Source organism: Psammomys obesus, unplaced genomic scaffold (assembly GCF_907164565.1).
Source record: "Psammomys obesus unplaced genomic scaffold, mPsaObe1.curated_primary_1811, whole genome shotgun sequence".
Lineage (NCBI taxonomy): Eukaryota > Metazoa > Chordata > Mammalia > Rodentia > Muridae > Psammomys > Psammomys obesus.
This window is the reverse complement of record NW_026592118.1, coordinates 20301908-20319133: the sequence shown is the minus strand read 5'-3', so window position 1 is coordinate 20319133 and position 17226 is coordinate 20301908. Positions and strand designations below refer to the sequence as shown.

General features: G+C 36.4%; 1 protein-coding gene across 6 annotated transcripts in view; it reads left to right on the top strand.

Annotated features, from left to right (window-relative positions):
- The window catches only part of Cacna2d1 (calcium voltage-gated channel auxiliary subunit alpha2delta 1), a 467228-nt gene that overhangs the window by 331414 nt on the left and 118588 nt on the right, over positions 1-17226 (top strand). For all 6 annotated transcript variants that reach the window (XM_055612640.1, XM_055612638.1, XM_055612639.1 and 3 more), the window contains exon 7: positions 7784-7915. In XM_055612640.1, coding sequence (XP_055468615.1) covers positions 7784-7915 — 132 coding nt within the window. The remainder of the gene's footprint in view (positions 1-7783; positions 7916-17226) is intronic.

The following is a 17226-nucleotide window of genomic DNA, read 5'->3' as shown; positions in this document are numbered from 1 at the left end:
ACAATATGTATTTACAAATAGATAATGTCTCAACTTTGCAGTCCAATTCCAAGAATTTTTATGATAAGAATAACTTAAAATAACATAAGTGGAAGGAATGAGATTTCATACAGAGTGTAGTTATATTTGACACCTGTAAATTAAAGATACGAGGTTTTGTTGAAGGGAAAGTAAAACTAACAAATGCAACATAATTGTGCTGACATATGTAGAAGTCTGGTCTATGCAAGAAATTTAAAGGAAATGTGTATAATCGAGCTGAGAGAACTGTGAAAGAGCAGTATTCACTCCATGCATAAAGCTTCCTGGACTCCCACACCAATGATGCAGAGTGCCCAGGTTCCTTAGATAGGTGTGTACAAGATGAACAGAACAGAGCTTAAGTGATTTGTTTTCAATGGGCATGTAAGTGATATATTTTTTTCTGAACCAATGTTATTAATAATGTACTTGGTTTTCGTATGAGGAATAGAAAAACTCACAATATTTGAAGAAATTAAAAAATAAAAACTTTTCTTAGGTTGTTATACAAAAATCTCTACAGCCTGTCCATAACCTTACAATTTTCATTTTATTTAAAGAGTTATGAAATCCTCCAATTAATAGACATGATATTAGATCCTAATGTCTTCTATTTCCCTTGCCTTATTCTTATTGTCTCAGATAATAAAGTGGATTTGCTCTGAGCCTTTCCTGTGTGCTCCCCAATTTGCAGATTTCATTAAAGCAGAACAGCTGTGCTCTGGCCAGTGGCCAGGTGCACAATCTCTGGGAAAGGAAAAAAATGGGGAGCAAAGCCAGAAATCTCAGTAACCCAGGAGTTAGAGAATTGACAGGGACAAGAGCCTTTTAATATTTGTACCAAATTAACTGTAGGAATAGGGCTTATCTCCTCATCAGGGTCCTCCTGTGCCTCTGTGCCTTCTGTTCTGTCCTCAGTAGGAGGGGGATCCCGTGCCTGAGATGTGATTAAAGAGATTACATTTGTTCCACCGCTCTCCCTGGGCTTTATTAATCTTTCATTTACATTGGGATTAGATAAGAATCCATTAAGCAAATCCACTGAATAGATTCATTTCTTTTAATATTTATGCACACTCTTTGGTCCTTAAAGTGGATTCTTTTCCTCCCTGCCCTTAATTGGATCAGTGAGTTTTTTCATATTAAAATTTTTCTCCATTCTACAGAGTAGGATCGATGAATAAAATTAGTGGCATCTGGCTCAGCTCTTCTGTTTAAGGGAACACAAATGACTACTTTATTTTCTATGCTATGAAACGGATGTTTTCTATAAAGACAAAACTATCAATTCAGGCTAGCAATTAGCTTAAGGTTAGAGTGTAACACAACACCAATGTTACACAACAACAAAAACTCCCCACTAAGAATCTCTAATATTCTGTGTCTAATCAAAATTAAGAGTAGTGGAGGGGTGACAGTTAATAGCACCAGACTCTCACTGAAATCCTATTTAACTTATTTTGCTTGGTATTAAATACCATCTTAGACTATCTAGAACGAAAGTGCAATTTTCTTAACCAAAGATACCAAAATGTAGCTTGAAATATCGACATACTTTATAACCACGAAATGGTATCCTTAAAATATCTTTAAAATACATCATGTTACATTTTGAATAGCTTCACTGAGGCATTTTATTTACATCAGTCATGGAGAATGCAGCTTAATTAGTTGTCTTGTGTACATTATAACGAGACATCTACACTGGAATACTTTGGACATCATGGATGGACGGGGCTTTGTTGCTGACTCTACCTTGTCATTCTGGGCTGTTTACTGCCCTCCTACCCCTGCGTTAGTCATGATGCCAACAACGTCTCTAGGTATGTGACATTGTCCTGGGGAAGGTACTTTCCTGTAGTTGATATCATTATATTGCCAAGGAACGGGCGATTCTTCTTCTCAGGTTCTAGATAATCAGAACTCACTATGAAATGAACTTTTAGGACTAATGTCTGGTAGACAGCAGGTACTTTGGAAACTGACACACTTGTTTGAGTAAGGTCTCTGTAGTTCTCATTTTATATATCGTTTCTCAGGCTTAAAGTCTTCTCTACCTGAGAAATAATACTAGTGCCTCACACAAAATGTTAATTTAAAAGTTAAGTAAGATCATTCATAGTAAAATAGTTAAAACCTATTGGTACTTTATAAGAACATAACAATAGCTGTTATGATAAATTTGTGGGAAAAATGCCAATTGTTATCAAATGCAAGGTATATTAAATGAACAGTATTTCTACTTAAAAATACTATGGTCATTTTTTTGCTTCATATTTAGCTGCATCAATATAGTGAAATCTTATCCTTTATGAAGCTTCAGTAGCTATACCTCTACTAAAGACTTACTAAAATGATTTTATATTTTAAGTGAGTTATAACAAAGTTTTCACTTTTCTAGCATGCATTTGTTTCATGTACAAGCTTTAGGGTACAAAGTTTGTTATTTAACATGGACCCTTCTCTATAAATTCAGTATGTACCATGAATAGTATAGTAAGACTATTGTATTATATATTTGTAACTTTCTGAGATAAAAAAAAATTCTTCACAATATGCACTAGTATCTCTGCTGAGTTAATGGATAAGTTAATTAGCTTGACCATAATAATTATTTTGTAATGTGTACACATGTCAAATTTTCTTCTCACTACACACACACAAACACACTTTTCAAGTAATGATGAAGCTGTGAAAATATTAAACTATAGTTATAGTTAACAGTATTTATAATGTTCACACTTTTAAAGGACTTTGATGCGTGGTGAGGCCTTGAGTTCTGAATAAATCAACAGAACACATTCAAATTTAATGAAATCTTGATTAAACTTAAAAGGGAACAATAGTTCATCATTTTATCGCTTGAAGTTTTCAAAAGAAAATTAAATTTTGAGCTCGTCAATGATCATGCATTCTGTGTCTTGACGAGATGTAGCTTAGAAGGGTCACATACTCTGGAAGAATTAACAGCATTGGAAGGAGCTGCTTTTGTGCTATTACAAATTGGATTTTTCTTTCTTCCCTTGAGAAGATGCACTGAACAATAGAATACTCTTAACAAGAGAATGACTGAAGACCAAGGCCATACTTTTGACAAACCAAGAGCGTGAAGAATGGGGATAGATGCTTGGCGCTGTGATTCAATTATCAGTGGAATCCTGTCATGCCATTCAGAAGAAGCCACAAAGTCAAGGCTGCTCCCCACATAGTCAGTGCTCCACGTAGGATTGGCTTTGCACATCTATAAAAAACTTAATTTGCACAAAGCAAAGCTTTCTAACAGATAAACACACCCATTTGTGAACATTAGAAGAATATCAGAGATAACCTTATTTCTATTCTCATAAGCAAGGAATCAAAAGTTTTTACGAATGTAAAATAGAATTACTTTTAGGATTCAGGGGAAAGGCTGGGCCAATCTGAATGAAATATATAATACATATGATATATTATTAAAATATGAAATGCAGCATAGTTAAAAATAATGCTAAGCAAATCAGAGAAAAACTGGTTTTATATATATATATATACCAATGTTTCGTTATATAAACATATATAATCAACATGTTTTGAATTTACCTGTTCAAATAGACAAGTTATATTGGTGGTTATAAAAGATTTGAAGTTTTGGGGATGGAGCAATAGCTTTACAGTGAAGAGTATGTACTGGTCCTGAGGAGAAAAAGGGTTCAGTTCCAGCACCGTCATTTCACAGTTGACAACTACCTATAACTTTTGTTCAGGGGAATCTGGTGTCCTCCAGTTCCTAGAGGACCTCATTCACATTCATAACCACCCCCACTATGTATGTACACATAATTAAAAAATAAAAATAAGTTATAACATATTTGAGCTTTTTAAAAATATGATTTGCTTAATAATTGTGAAATAATATTTAGCTCTGCATTTGTATTTGCATCCCTCCAGTTAAAGAACTTTTAATTTTGATGCTGTAATACTGAAATAAAGATTGTGATGCGTATTATTAGTTGCATTTTGAGGCCCTTACAATAAGTAACTGTAAGGGGAAAATGTTTCAATAAAATTAGTAAGTCCGAGTTCTATAAATACGTTTCTGTATAATGTCATTATCTTGATGAACAATATATTTAACCATCTGGAAAAATAATTCCTAAAGATGAATAGTTTTCTGGAGAGCGTAGGCCTCTTTGCTTTTACCCAGTTGTTACTACATTGTTGCGTTTGTGAGAGTCTTCCTCACTAAGCCTTATGACCTGGGAGACGGGAAGATGCGTAGACTAACATCTGTTGAGTGTGTGCGAACGAAATGAAGGTCGAAAGATTGGCCTTACAGAAGTAGAGTGCTGGGTTGTTCTTAAGGTTCGTTCAGCACGTTAGCTTTTGGATTCTCCCTGAAGATTCTCCAGTTATGTCAGCCTCGTCCACCTGGAGAATGGTCATACTGTACAGATGGACAGATGTTGTGCACATGAGTAACCCAGGATGTGCTATTTTTATGGACTTCAAAAGAAAAACCTGTTAGATTCAGGTTATTAACCAACATCTAGTAATCAAAGGTCGTCCATAATCTGTTGTAGAGAAAATATAGCTGAGCAGCTGAGCTTCTAACGTCGTATTCATGTGTGCTCTTCTCTTTGCTTTGATGCTTTATGTATGGTTTTTTTTTTTTTTTACATTTTAGGCATTTTCAGTATAATTTGAGAAAAAGCAAACTTAGAGTGTGACAATTTATGAGACTTTTTTGGGATTTTGTTTCTGTATAATTTTTTTTTCATTATACAAAAAAGTGGAGGGTGCAGCTGGGGGAATGATAACAATATGCCACTTCTCTCTCTATTTAAATCTCTGGTCATGGGATTGGTTTGGCCAACTGGGGACAGTGTGACAGTACTGTCACGTTGTCTCCCAAGAGGTGTCTTATTGAATTTGGGGTGCTGAGGCTGACCTTTGTGTTTTGACTCTTGGCATTAGACAATCAAGTAAAGACTGGAAGTGACACAATAAAAACTGTATCCTGACACTCTGATACACACACCTTGGATGTCTAGCTTAGGTCTTGCTAACGTGATGGGTATATATTACCATTTCTTTCGTACTGAGTAAGCCTGAAAATCATTTCAAGTTGCTTGCCTGCTCATGTACTCTATATACATTGCTCATTTGTAGATTCACATATTTTCATTAACACCCTTAGAACCTATCTATAATGTCTCATCTAGAAAAAAATTTAATGTGTTAACTGGGAATTTTAAAACATATTGCCATGAGGATAAAAATATGTTAGAGCTTAGCTGTTTTGCTCAGCACATAGCAGTAAACTATACAGTGTCCCCATCCCTCCTATATCAAAATTGTTACAACGTCTAATAAAATTAAGAAAAAGTAGCAGCCTAACAAACACATGAAACATTATTAAAAGTAATTATCTGTTATTTCTGACTTGTTGTGAAATAGAGTCAGGAAATTGAAAAGATAGAATAGATTGGACATTAATGAAGTCTTTCTGAATTCTAAATAAGCATCATGATTTGTTCTGCACAATATTACTATAAAAAATCATGAATGTTCAGAGAAAGACACAGTGTCCCTCTCTGTGAACGTTTGTTTATTATCTTAAATATTCATGAACGGCATCAGTTCAGGTTATCTATGTGAATGTAAATTTCCATACAACTGGCCACTTAGAGTGTATGGGCTCATGCTTTTGAATATCATTTCTTCAGCATCAACAATGCACCAAGGATCTGACCCAGATCATGAATATTCACACACACACACACACACGCACGCACGCACGCACGCACATGCACAAACTGAATTTTTCTGAAAGTAATCACATACATAAAGATGAAAATCTCATTTCTCAATAATGAGAGCTGCATCAGGTTGCTGGTCCCTGAGTGGCTTTATAATTCCTTTGTGCTTGTTGTTTTCTTTAAAAAGAACACAAACAAAAAAGAATCTTTAACAAGTGAATGAACATGCTATGTAATTTCCTGGTTCTTTTTTTTTTTTCTTTTACAGGTGCATGTGCACTTTTGATTGGGGGCTCTTTTATTGCAAATAGATATTGTCAGACAATATATTCTGATTATGGTTCCCCTCCCCCTACTCCTCTCAGTTCTTCCACACCTCTGCTACCATCTGGATCCATCCCTAATCTCTCTCTCCTTAGAGAACAAACAGGCATCTAGGTTAATAATAAATATAATAAGATAAAACAAACACAAACAAGTCAAAATAGGACAAAACAAACAGAAGGAAAAGAGCTCATGAAAATGCCAAAGCTCTTTTTTTTTTTTTTTTTTTCCATTTTGGCATCATAAAGCCTGTACACTATTTAATCATGGTTGCATTTGTTGTTTCCTGTGGCTATAGAAAAGAACAGAAGAAAAGACTTACAGAAATAGAAAATACCTTGAGGTGAATGAATTGATGGCACAGAATATTAAAACTGTTGGAGCACAACTAACCCAGTGATTAAAGGAAGCTTCATTGCTATAAATGTGACTCTCAGGAAAGTAGGGACATGCCTCAGTTAAAAACATTTTTATATTGAGAGCACATGTGCTTAAAGCTCTCTGCCTTCCAGGTTAAGCTTATGCAGTGATGATCATCATATGTGTAATGACCCCCGCCTCACTCTGCTGATCTGCTGGAAGCGTGTTTCCTGTTTTATATACAGGAAACATGGGAATTGTCTATACCACTTTTTGTGCAAGGGAAAATGTATTTTTCCAATTATTTGTTTTTAGATAGGACCTTACAAGAGACCAGGCCATCCTCACCAAGATTGACTTTGAACTCCTGATCTTACATCCACCTCCCAAATGCCGGGACTGTAGTTGGACACTACCGCACCTACTTTCTCCAGTGCTGAGAGTCAAGTCAAGGCCTGTGAATGTACACAGCTACACCCCCACAGGCCCGGTGGAACTTTTACCAGGCTAAATTTAGGATGCTATGATCATGGAAGCACCTTATTTAAATACTACTTTGGCTCATGTTCTATCTGTAATTCTTTTTCTGGATACTCTTCCAAACTTAGTGAAGGACATGTTTTCAGAGCACACCTCTAAATCCTTAAGAAAGTTATATTCGGTATCAAAGAGGAAAAATAAAAATTATTGCTTTGAAATGTATTGATGAAGCACTGGCTGACTAGTTTCCAACTTCTGAATTCATATTATCACGTTTCCCAATGATCTTTTCCTCTCTCAAACTATGTGTATGTTTTTAGAATTGTTTAAACACGTCTGAGAAATGTGCTCAATGATAACCACATTTTTCTTGTTTTTTTGTGTTTTAACTCTGGTACCAGGGTAATTTATATGAATACACCACAAAGAATCCATAGTACTTGAGGGTTGCTCTGTTTCTACTGTCATGTAGACTCTCTCTGAGAAAGCCAAGACATATAAACCAACTTTCTCCTCTTTATGTGTCTAGAGTAAGTTTTTAGCAAAAGAGTGTTTGAAAAAGGTTGAAGTTACTTTTTCTTGTCAGAGCTGGGACATGACATTCTTACCTGGCAGTTAGCACAGGTGTGAGACGCTGTTGAACATTCTGCAATACACAGAACATCAGACAGTTACTTATTCTAACACGTCATTCAGACTGCCACCATAAGAAACTGAAAACCTAGTTCTGCGCTTAAAACTTGAGAATTTCCAGTAAAATTCTGGTATTTCATAGCAGACAATAAGAACATGTAACATAAGTTGAGAAAAAAAAATATTATACATTTGAGTAAATTTATTATTATTTTTTATTTTTTTAGCAACCATAGTGTTAAACGAACTCAACTGGACAAGTGCCTTAGATGAAGTTTTCAAAAGAAATCGAGATGAAGACCCTACATTGCTGTGGCAAGTGTTTGGCAGTGCTACTGGCCTGGCCCGGTATTATCCAGGTAACTGCTGACTCAGCAAGTTTGGGGCGACCGTGGGAGGCCAGCGTCAGTGGTTTCTGTTAATGCTCTTTTGTATTAAATGGATATTATTATGCTACAGTAGTTTTCCTGGCAATGTGGCCACTGGCGGATTCTCCAGTGGATGGTGCACATATGGACAGCATTAATTCTACCTAATGGGTTAAAAATATCTAAATACATGAATAATAAAAACAGAGTAAATAAAGTTGGGAAATAGACCAATGGAGACTCTGGGTTAGGATATAGTCAAATACCTACCACACAGGTATGAAAATGCCAAAGATCAAAAACAGAATGTACCTATGAGAAAGAATGTGTCAGTGCACTATGATCATAATTGCTTTAAACTGGAGTACCTAATAAGTAACTAGAAACGGTACCAGGGACCTGGTCAGGCTAGAGTGCTATCATGAGCTAAGATACTTAGGCATAAACCTGAGAAAGTAGTTATACAGGAAGCCTGAAAAAGAAAACTCCATGATTCAGGTCCAGCTGCACAACACAATACAGTACTAGGTAGATCTTTAGAAATGTATTCTATGGCTTTTCTCCAAGAATCAAGTCTATCATTGAAGTTTAGGATTTTAAAGTGCTAGTGGTTTTCATTGAAGCGAGGAATAGCCATTTGTTAAAAAGAAAGGGGTAGACATACGATAAGAACATACAGCTTTCATTTGCTGAATCAGATTGCAGCCAATTCTTAGGTCAGCTTAGTGATCACATATATTTAATGTACATATATTCAATGTACATATCTGTTCTATAAATCGAAATAAATGTTTTTGCAATGTTCTTTGTCCCTATAAGGGATTGTAAAGACAGAGAAATGCTAACTTACGACACTAACACAAAGTTAATCACTGATCACCTCTGATAGCCCATGAAAGAAGCAACATGTGTTCTTTCTCCCAAAAGCCTGAGTAGATAAACTAGGTTCAGATAGTAGGGGAGGAGGACTTTGCCTATGAGTGGACTAGAAAAGGGTCATAGGAGGAGATGAGGGGGAAAGTTTGTAACAGGGAGGAGGTGAGGGAAAGGGCTTCAGTCAGGATACAAAGTGAATAAATTAAAATAAAAAAGAATCAATAATATCTTATGTGTCAAAATTAGCATCAAGTTACAATAATAGTGTAATTTTTCCATCAAGAAAATGTATAAAGTATAATACAACACTTCTAAAATTTCTGTAATGTGTTAAATATTAAATATTGTATGTAAAGAGATTGAAATATAAAGGAAAAATCAACAGTTTTTGTATATAATAAATCTGATATGGTAAGCTTTAAATTCATATCAAATCTTATAAAATATTACCAAGTACAATTATAAAAATCTGGAAACCAAATACCTAACATCCTTCCAGGAACCCACAAAACATTTATCATTAATTAATAACATCACGTAGATTTTGAATCTTATAAAAATTTTTACCTCATTTAAATTCTCATAAATAAAAATTTGAAGGAAATGAAGAAATCAGTCAGTGATTGAAAATTAGTATATTATTGAGAATGCAAAGAATCAAGACCTGAGTGAAAGGAATGACAGAGAGAAAGACAAAATGGAGCCAGAGAAATGGGGTTAAAAGATAAAGTGTGCCCATGAAAGAAAGAAGATAGACAAAAAAAGATGGTGATAAAGTCCACAGATAGGGGAGAACCTTCTCCCCTTCTATCTGACCCTAGCCTATCAGGTCTTATCAGGGCTGGCTGCATCATCTCTCTCTGTGGCCTGGCAAGGCTTCTCCCTGCAGAAGGGACACAGGGGAAAAAGAGGGAGGGAGGGAGCTACAGCCGGGATACTGCTTCTTCGTGGTATGTATTGTCTAGTGTATGCACGTGTACATAGATACATTCTCCTGTGCTTCCTGGTTTAGAAGCCAGAAGTCAACATTAGATGTCTTCCTCAGTCACCTTCCACCTTATTTTTTGAGACTGAATCTGTCACTCAACGTGCAGCTTATCCTTTAGGCTGGATTGGCTAGCCAGTGAGTCCCAGAGTCAGCCTTTCCATCCTCCACCACCTGTCCATTCTCATGCCTGGGATCCAAACCCCAGGCCCTCATGCTTATGTGATAAGCACTTGGCCCACTGACCCATCTTGCCAGCCTCAAAGTATCTTAACTAGGTTCTCCTACATGAAGTTATACTTCCGGCAGGAGCAGCAGGACATTGGCTAAGTGTTTTGAGCTTTGTGAGTCCTACTCCACAAATATGAAGTTAGCAAATTCTAATGAAATTATCATGGACCACTGAAATAAACCACTATTAAAAGTACTTCAGACTACAAAAGGTTATGATACCAGAGAGAAGACTCAGTGATTAAGAGCACTGGCTGTTCTTGACATGGAGGAAGCTGGCAAGCAAGGGGATGTCAGGACAGAGCCTTAGTTACCAGTCTTGAGAAACTAGGGGCCAGGCAATAATAGACAGGTCAACAGATTCAAACTGCAGGTAAGCTGGAGGAATATATTCTACGATTTTGTAGAGTAGTTGAGTACTTATAATGAACAGTTATGGCAGTGCTGGCTTTAATAAAATTAGTAGAAAGAGTCCTTAATATTACCAAAAGGAAATAATAAATCTTAGGTGCTGATTATGGTAACACTATTATACATCCTTATATCACATGTACATGTACTAAAACATTATTCTTAGTACTCATAAACAGATAAAATTATGATGCTCAAGTTAAAAGTAACGTGAAAATTCTGAACCAAAACAGCAACAAATGGATGGAGCTCATTCCAGTGACATCTTCGTTGAACACATGTTAATTGGAAAATATCTCATTTATAAATTATTTTCTTTGTTCTTCTTGACCTATAGAAATTAAGCTTAAGCTTTTGAAATTGTTCTCATAGCTAAAACAGTGAATTCTTAAACATTTTCACAATAATTGTTGGTACAAACTATTTGTTTCACCTATTAATGTTTCCTGAAATTGTAACAATTACATCAGTAAATTGAGATTATAATTAGGACTCAGTGTCTCATTGAAATGCCAACATAGAGAGCCCTTATCCTTCTCAGATAATTACTTTCTGTTTCAGAGGGGATTTAAAAAATAGAGAAAAGTACACTCTATCTCATGACATTTAGCGCCTGTTTTACTGAACACTTTGTCTGCCCTGCCTGTTTGTTCATTTCAAAGCTACAGCATTATTACCAAACAGTAACTTGGCATATCTGTATGAATGTTGAACTAATTTCCTTGGTGTGAGTGCTGAAATCTTGCTGGAATAAACTGCTGCAGAACCTATATATTACATATGTAGCCTGATACTCTTTTTTTCCCCATATGGGTAATCAATTTTTCATAGATTAAATATGAGAGTTTGCAAATCAACTTGAGAATAATTTAAACCTCAAATGGCATATGATAACTTTTGAAGAACCTTTTCTTTAGTTTAGCTGCTGAAGGGTCATTTGATAGATTTCTAGAAATATGGTAATACTTGGGCTCTAGTTTGTCTGTAATTTCCAAAAGTTGTGCTTCCTATAATCCATTATTTTCAATGATGTTTAAATTTTGTATTTATTTATTTGCTTAAAGCTTTGGGAATCAACACATGGTTTAGCTATGAATATATTTAACATCTATTTATCAATATATAAAATAATTTTAAATAAGATTATTACTTTTTCACAATAATTATTATACTCAGTGTGCGTCTATTAGGATTATTTAGGCTGCCAATTACAAAAAAGTCCAAAATGTTTATTTTAATGCTATGGAAGTTTATTCCTGATGCAAATCATGGTGGGAGCTCCTGGGTAGTAAGCAAAGAGGAGATGTCACCTTCGGCCTCACTTCAGTGTCATGGGTCAGCCAGTACTAATTTGTGTTCGTGTGAACAGACAAAGCACTGTAACTTCCTTTCACAGAGAACTCAGAAACAACATGAAGCATTTCTTCTTGCACAACACTGAACATAATTTAATGTCCTCATGGACACAGTCTCCTCTTCCATGCCTGAGCCCTCAGCTAAAAGGCCAGAGCTATGCTAAGGAAGGATACAGAATCCCTGCAGGTGAAGGGCCTGTCCTGGCTACCCACTGTGCACATCTGTGCTTGTGGCAAATCGGTCCTACCTCACTGGAAACGAATATAATCAGAACTTCAGAAGCCATGCATCTCTACATGTGCAGCCAGATCAGTAGGTGATTAAGCAGCAAATAAATTAAGCTGACGGCAGTAATAGATTTCCTGTGAAAGCTTAGAAAAGAAGTAATTAGGACCAACATCATCAGAGAGGCTTATGAACTATAGATTAAAAATCAATCCAGTGCAAGAAATAAAACTGGGCAATGGCTTTCTGGAAAGAAAAAAAAAAGTAACACATAAGAAAACGAGACGAACAAGTACTTGTGTGCACTGGCGAGCCAGCAATCTAAAAGATTGTTCCCAGAAAGAAGTTGAATTGAGTCAAGAGCTGTGGTAGCCGTGTAAGAGGCCCTGAAGGTCACAGGGATTGATATGTACATATAACAGTATGGGATTTCTGGGTGTTGGATTGCTAAAAGGAAGAACTCGAAGGGATCATCCTCAGATTTCAGATTTCATTGCTAGGAAATGGAAAAATGTGGAAATTTAAAGACCTGAACAAAGGACCAAATAGTAATGAAAAAGGAGACCCCTCAAATACAAACGACGGGGAAGTCAGAGGATTAATGAAAATATTCATGACTGACCTAAGTGTGTAAGGTGGCCATGAACTTTAATTTGAGTGGAACATGGAATGTTAGGGTTTTTTTTAGTGAAAACAGTATCCGTGGTGTTTTTCTTTGGGAGACTAAAGGATGAGTTAAGTCCTGGAGAGCAAAGTTTCCAGTGTGAAAATTGAAAAGATGGAAATTGCTTGACACACAGCTGAGCACGGGGTTTACACTGTGAACTCTGTCCAGTGCTTTGCCGCGTGTCACCATCAGTTGTGCTGTGTGGTGTGGGATACGCATTGCGTACACCTGTGACATGAGGGTGTACCAAGGACTTAAAACGGCCCTGGGCTTCACTAACATCATATCCATCGCCTTGTACGGCCCATCTCTTCTCTGAGCACTGTTCCAGTTATTCCTTGTGGCTTGCTAAGCTGCTCAGGACACTCACTGTTCACAGAGTAGAGCAGCTAAGTGGATGCTAATTTAAAAAGTGAGAGCTGTTTGTGATTCGACTAGAGGAAATAACCCTATCTATGTAATATGTCGGTGGTACTGCTAAACCCTTCAGCTGTTTCAACTTCTAAAATGTTTCTCATTCTGTTCCCTTTTCCATTATTAAGTCTCCACACCTTATGTCATTCGTTTTTAGATGTATTCAACCATCTTTGCTGTGATTTTTTTTGTGTTCATTTTATGTTAGGTGGATTTGATTAAAGAATCTGAAAACATTTGGTCTAAAGCTTGGAGATCGTATGTGCTTCAGAAGTCCACAACATTTCAAAGTATCACAATCATTACCATCTTCCAAGAAGTTTTATTGATTCCTGAAACATGAAACTTTATCTTGTAGAATCATAATTTGCTTGTGCTTAACGGTTTATCAGATCTTACTAAAATAGGGACATGTTCATAGTCAAGAGTTAGAATTTTTCCCTTGGGTGGAACATATCTAGAATTATTTTTCAGTAAATCTTCCCATCCCATACTTCATAAAACTTAGTGTGCCCTTTCCATTCATGAGCTACTTAAATGATTAAATATGCATGAATATTCATCATAAGGAATATTCTATTTAAACACATAATTTGCCACTGTAAACTACTGTTTCTGCTGATGACAAAATTTCTATATTCAATGTGAAGATGTTTCATGCGGTTACACTAAATAATAGGTGTGGCGATGTAGCCGTATCCATAGAGCTGTGTCTCTGATATGAGCAAAAAGTGAAAATATTATAATGGAGATAATAAAGTCCTTCTCTTGACAATCCAATGACATTGTCTAAACATCAAGTCTCATTTTTCAGAAACAAAATTGAAATTTAAAAACAACTTGATTGAGCAGATGAAATGGTTCAGCAGGTAAAGTGGCTTACTATGCAAGCCTGGTCATGTAAGTTTGAATCCCAGAACACGTGTAATAATGGTAGGAAAGAGTCTACTCCACAAACTTGTCCCCTGGTCTCCACTTGGGTGTTGGGGAAGCTATACACACACACACACTAAAATAAAAATAATAATCAATAACAATAACACTAAAAATGATTATTAGATTATGATTATAAAGGCTAGGCAATGGATTTAAAACTGATAATAATAAAAACTTTTTTTTATGTCAGAAGAATCCCAAAAGCAAATCATCAGTCCAATTGCCCTCAGATAGAACAGAAGAAAAGCTTACCAGCATTTTCTAATACAAGAAGAGGTCTAATAAAATGACTAGACATTGGTGAAAATCAGGTGACAGGTTCTATATGAAAAGGCACTGGCCACCCAGTGGCATTGGTCTTACTCTGCCATACAGACCATCCAAAGACTATCACAGCCTCCGTTCCCAGTTCTCACTCTCACGACAGCTTTTTTGTATAATGGCAGATAGCATTTCCTTCTTTAACTTAGCTTTTGTTCTGTTGTCTGTAAATCTCCTTCTCCTTTTCATACCCCTGTGTGTTTGTTTATAAAGCCCTTCTGGTCAGGTGCCTCTTACCCACCACTGAAAATGGAATGCAAATGCAACCTTACACATACAGGCTTTTCCAAGATCAGTCTTCCTTCCAGTCCCTTGGAGAACTTCAATTCATTTGTAGTAAAACTGCTGTCCAATTTCATATTCTTTCAGAAATTATTTGTGATTCACGTTTTTTCTTTTTTTAATTTAATTTAATGTTTTTTATTATTAGTTACATTTTATTAACTCTGTATCCCAGCTGTATCCCACTCCCTTTTTCCCTCCCAATCCTACCCTCCCTCCCTCATCTCCTCCCTGCCCCTTTCCAAGTCCACTGATGGGGGGGACCTCCTCCCCTTTCATCTGACCCTGGTTTATCAGGTATCTTCAGGACTGGCTGCACAGTCCTCCTCTGTGGCCTAGCAAGACTGCTCCTCCCTTGGGGGGTGGGGAGGTCACATTTTTTTTCTTAATACTGAAATGTATATAATGTATATAACCATGGTTGGCTATAGTTCGTGATGTGCTTTTTATGCTTCCTTGGACCCAATACAGTGTCTTTTATGTCATAGAGAGTAGTAGGTTCTTATCAACTTAAAGTGCATTATTGTAGTCCCTAGAATTGAGAGTGTCATAGTAGAATTTCTCGAAGTACATAGTATTTTTAGTATGTTAAGCATCTTTTCCTGAGTTTCTCCTCATATTAAAAACACGGTCTCTTTCTTACCATGGGAAATGCAACATCCCAATCAATTTCTTCATGCTGCTGATAATTAGAACGGTGTGGACCCTATGCAACTCTCTCCCTCACAGGATACCACGTTTTCTAATTTGACTGTTCACCCTGTAAGAGAATTCTAGTTATGTTATCTGCCTCAATCACTTGAGTACAATGTAACATGCAGTCCTGCCTCTGCAAACAGCTACGATAAGACTCCAGTATGGAAAAACAGAACGGAAAATACAGGACAACCACTGATCTGTATTTTATATCCATTCTGACAATGGAGACTTTTAAATACATCTTAATTTGAATAAAGCAAATTTGTTTTTTTGTTTTGTTTTTGTAATTAGCCAGTCTCACTGTTGGCGTTCTGTGGAACTCCACATTTGTCTAATCAAATGGCGTACCTGAAAGAGAGTAACTGGGACACAGCAGCTATTATAGATTGTTCTTTTCTGCTACAAGTCTAGAACCTAGAGCTGCACTGGTGTAGGACTAGTGTTTCTGCAGATTATGCCTGAAAGTTTTTTAATACTATGATCGATTCTGGCAACGCCCAGAAGCTAGATTCCAGTTCTGGCATTCCAATGAATTTGTTTTATAATTTAAATTTGTTTGAGATAGTTTTTGACTATACAGTCCCTGTGAAGTCTGTGAAGTCCAAAGTTGTGTCTAATTCACAGATCTGCCTGCCTCTGCCCCAAACGTGCTGAGATTAAAGGCATGTGCCACTACAGCTAGCTTAATGAAAAAAAATTTTTTGTAAGCGATCACAATTCTAAAATTATATCTGGAGGTAATTCTCATCTCTACCATCTTCTACTTAATTCTTAGTTTCCAAATACTCATGGGTAGCTTGATTTTTTTGAAGGCAATGCAGACTATAGAATATTTGCTGGCTCTCTGATCACCTTCCCCTGGGGGTGCATCTTTGCCAGGCCAGAGAGGAAGACAATGCAACCAGTCCTCATGAGACTTGATAAGCTAGGGCCAGATAGAAGGGGAGGAGGACCTCCCCTATCAGTGGACTAGGGGAGGGCATAGGGTTTGAAGAGGGAGAAGAGGGAGGAGGTCACAGCTGGGATAGAAATTGAATAAATTTTAATAAATTACAATACTTTTAAAAAGTTGCAAAAGAAAAAAAAAAGAAAATTTGTGGGGCTGGAGAGATGGCTCAGCAGTTATGAGCACTGTCTGCTATTCTATAGGTTCTGAGTTCATTTTCCAGCAATACTGGAATCTGATATTCTCTTCTGTCATACAAGTGCCCCACAGATAGAGTACTCATATATATATATATATATATATATAATTAAATATTTTAAAAAATAAAGAAAATTTGTTATTATAAGAAAAATATACAGGCCACCAAACTTAAACTCAGAGTTATACACACACACACACAGACACACACACATACACACACACACATGGTGGAGGGGACATAAGCAAGAAGAGAAAAAAATAGAAGAATGTGAAAAAGACATTAATTTATTGTAGACATGTATGAAACTGTCAGAGAATAAACAATAAGAAAATTAGACTTTACTGATGTCTTAATTGTCTGTCTTAATTGTGGCAGAGGTTGATAGCTGCTCACAAAATTCTGTCATCCGTTTCTAAGTATCCTTTTGCAAATGATGACTTGACTTTGAGCTTCATCTTTTAAAGCTCCTCCATTATTTGTGGTACCCAGAGTCTGGTCCATGCTAGGTCCCATGGATAAAAATAAAACGACGGAAGTCTGTGACTTCATGCCTCAGACTGTAATGACTTAACTGTGCGTTCTTCACAATTCAGCTTTGCCTTTTGTAGCTGTATGTCCATTGGCTTGAGAGATCCTGGAGCATAAAGGCTGTCAGAAACAATAACTCTGATTGTCCTAGGTCTCTGTGTAATTGCTTAGAGCAGTATCTATCTATCTATCTATCTATCTATCTATCTATCTATCTATCTAT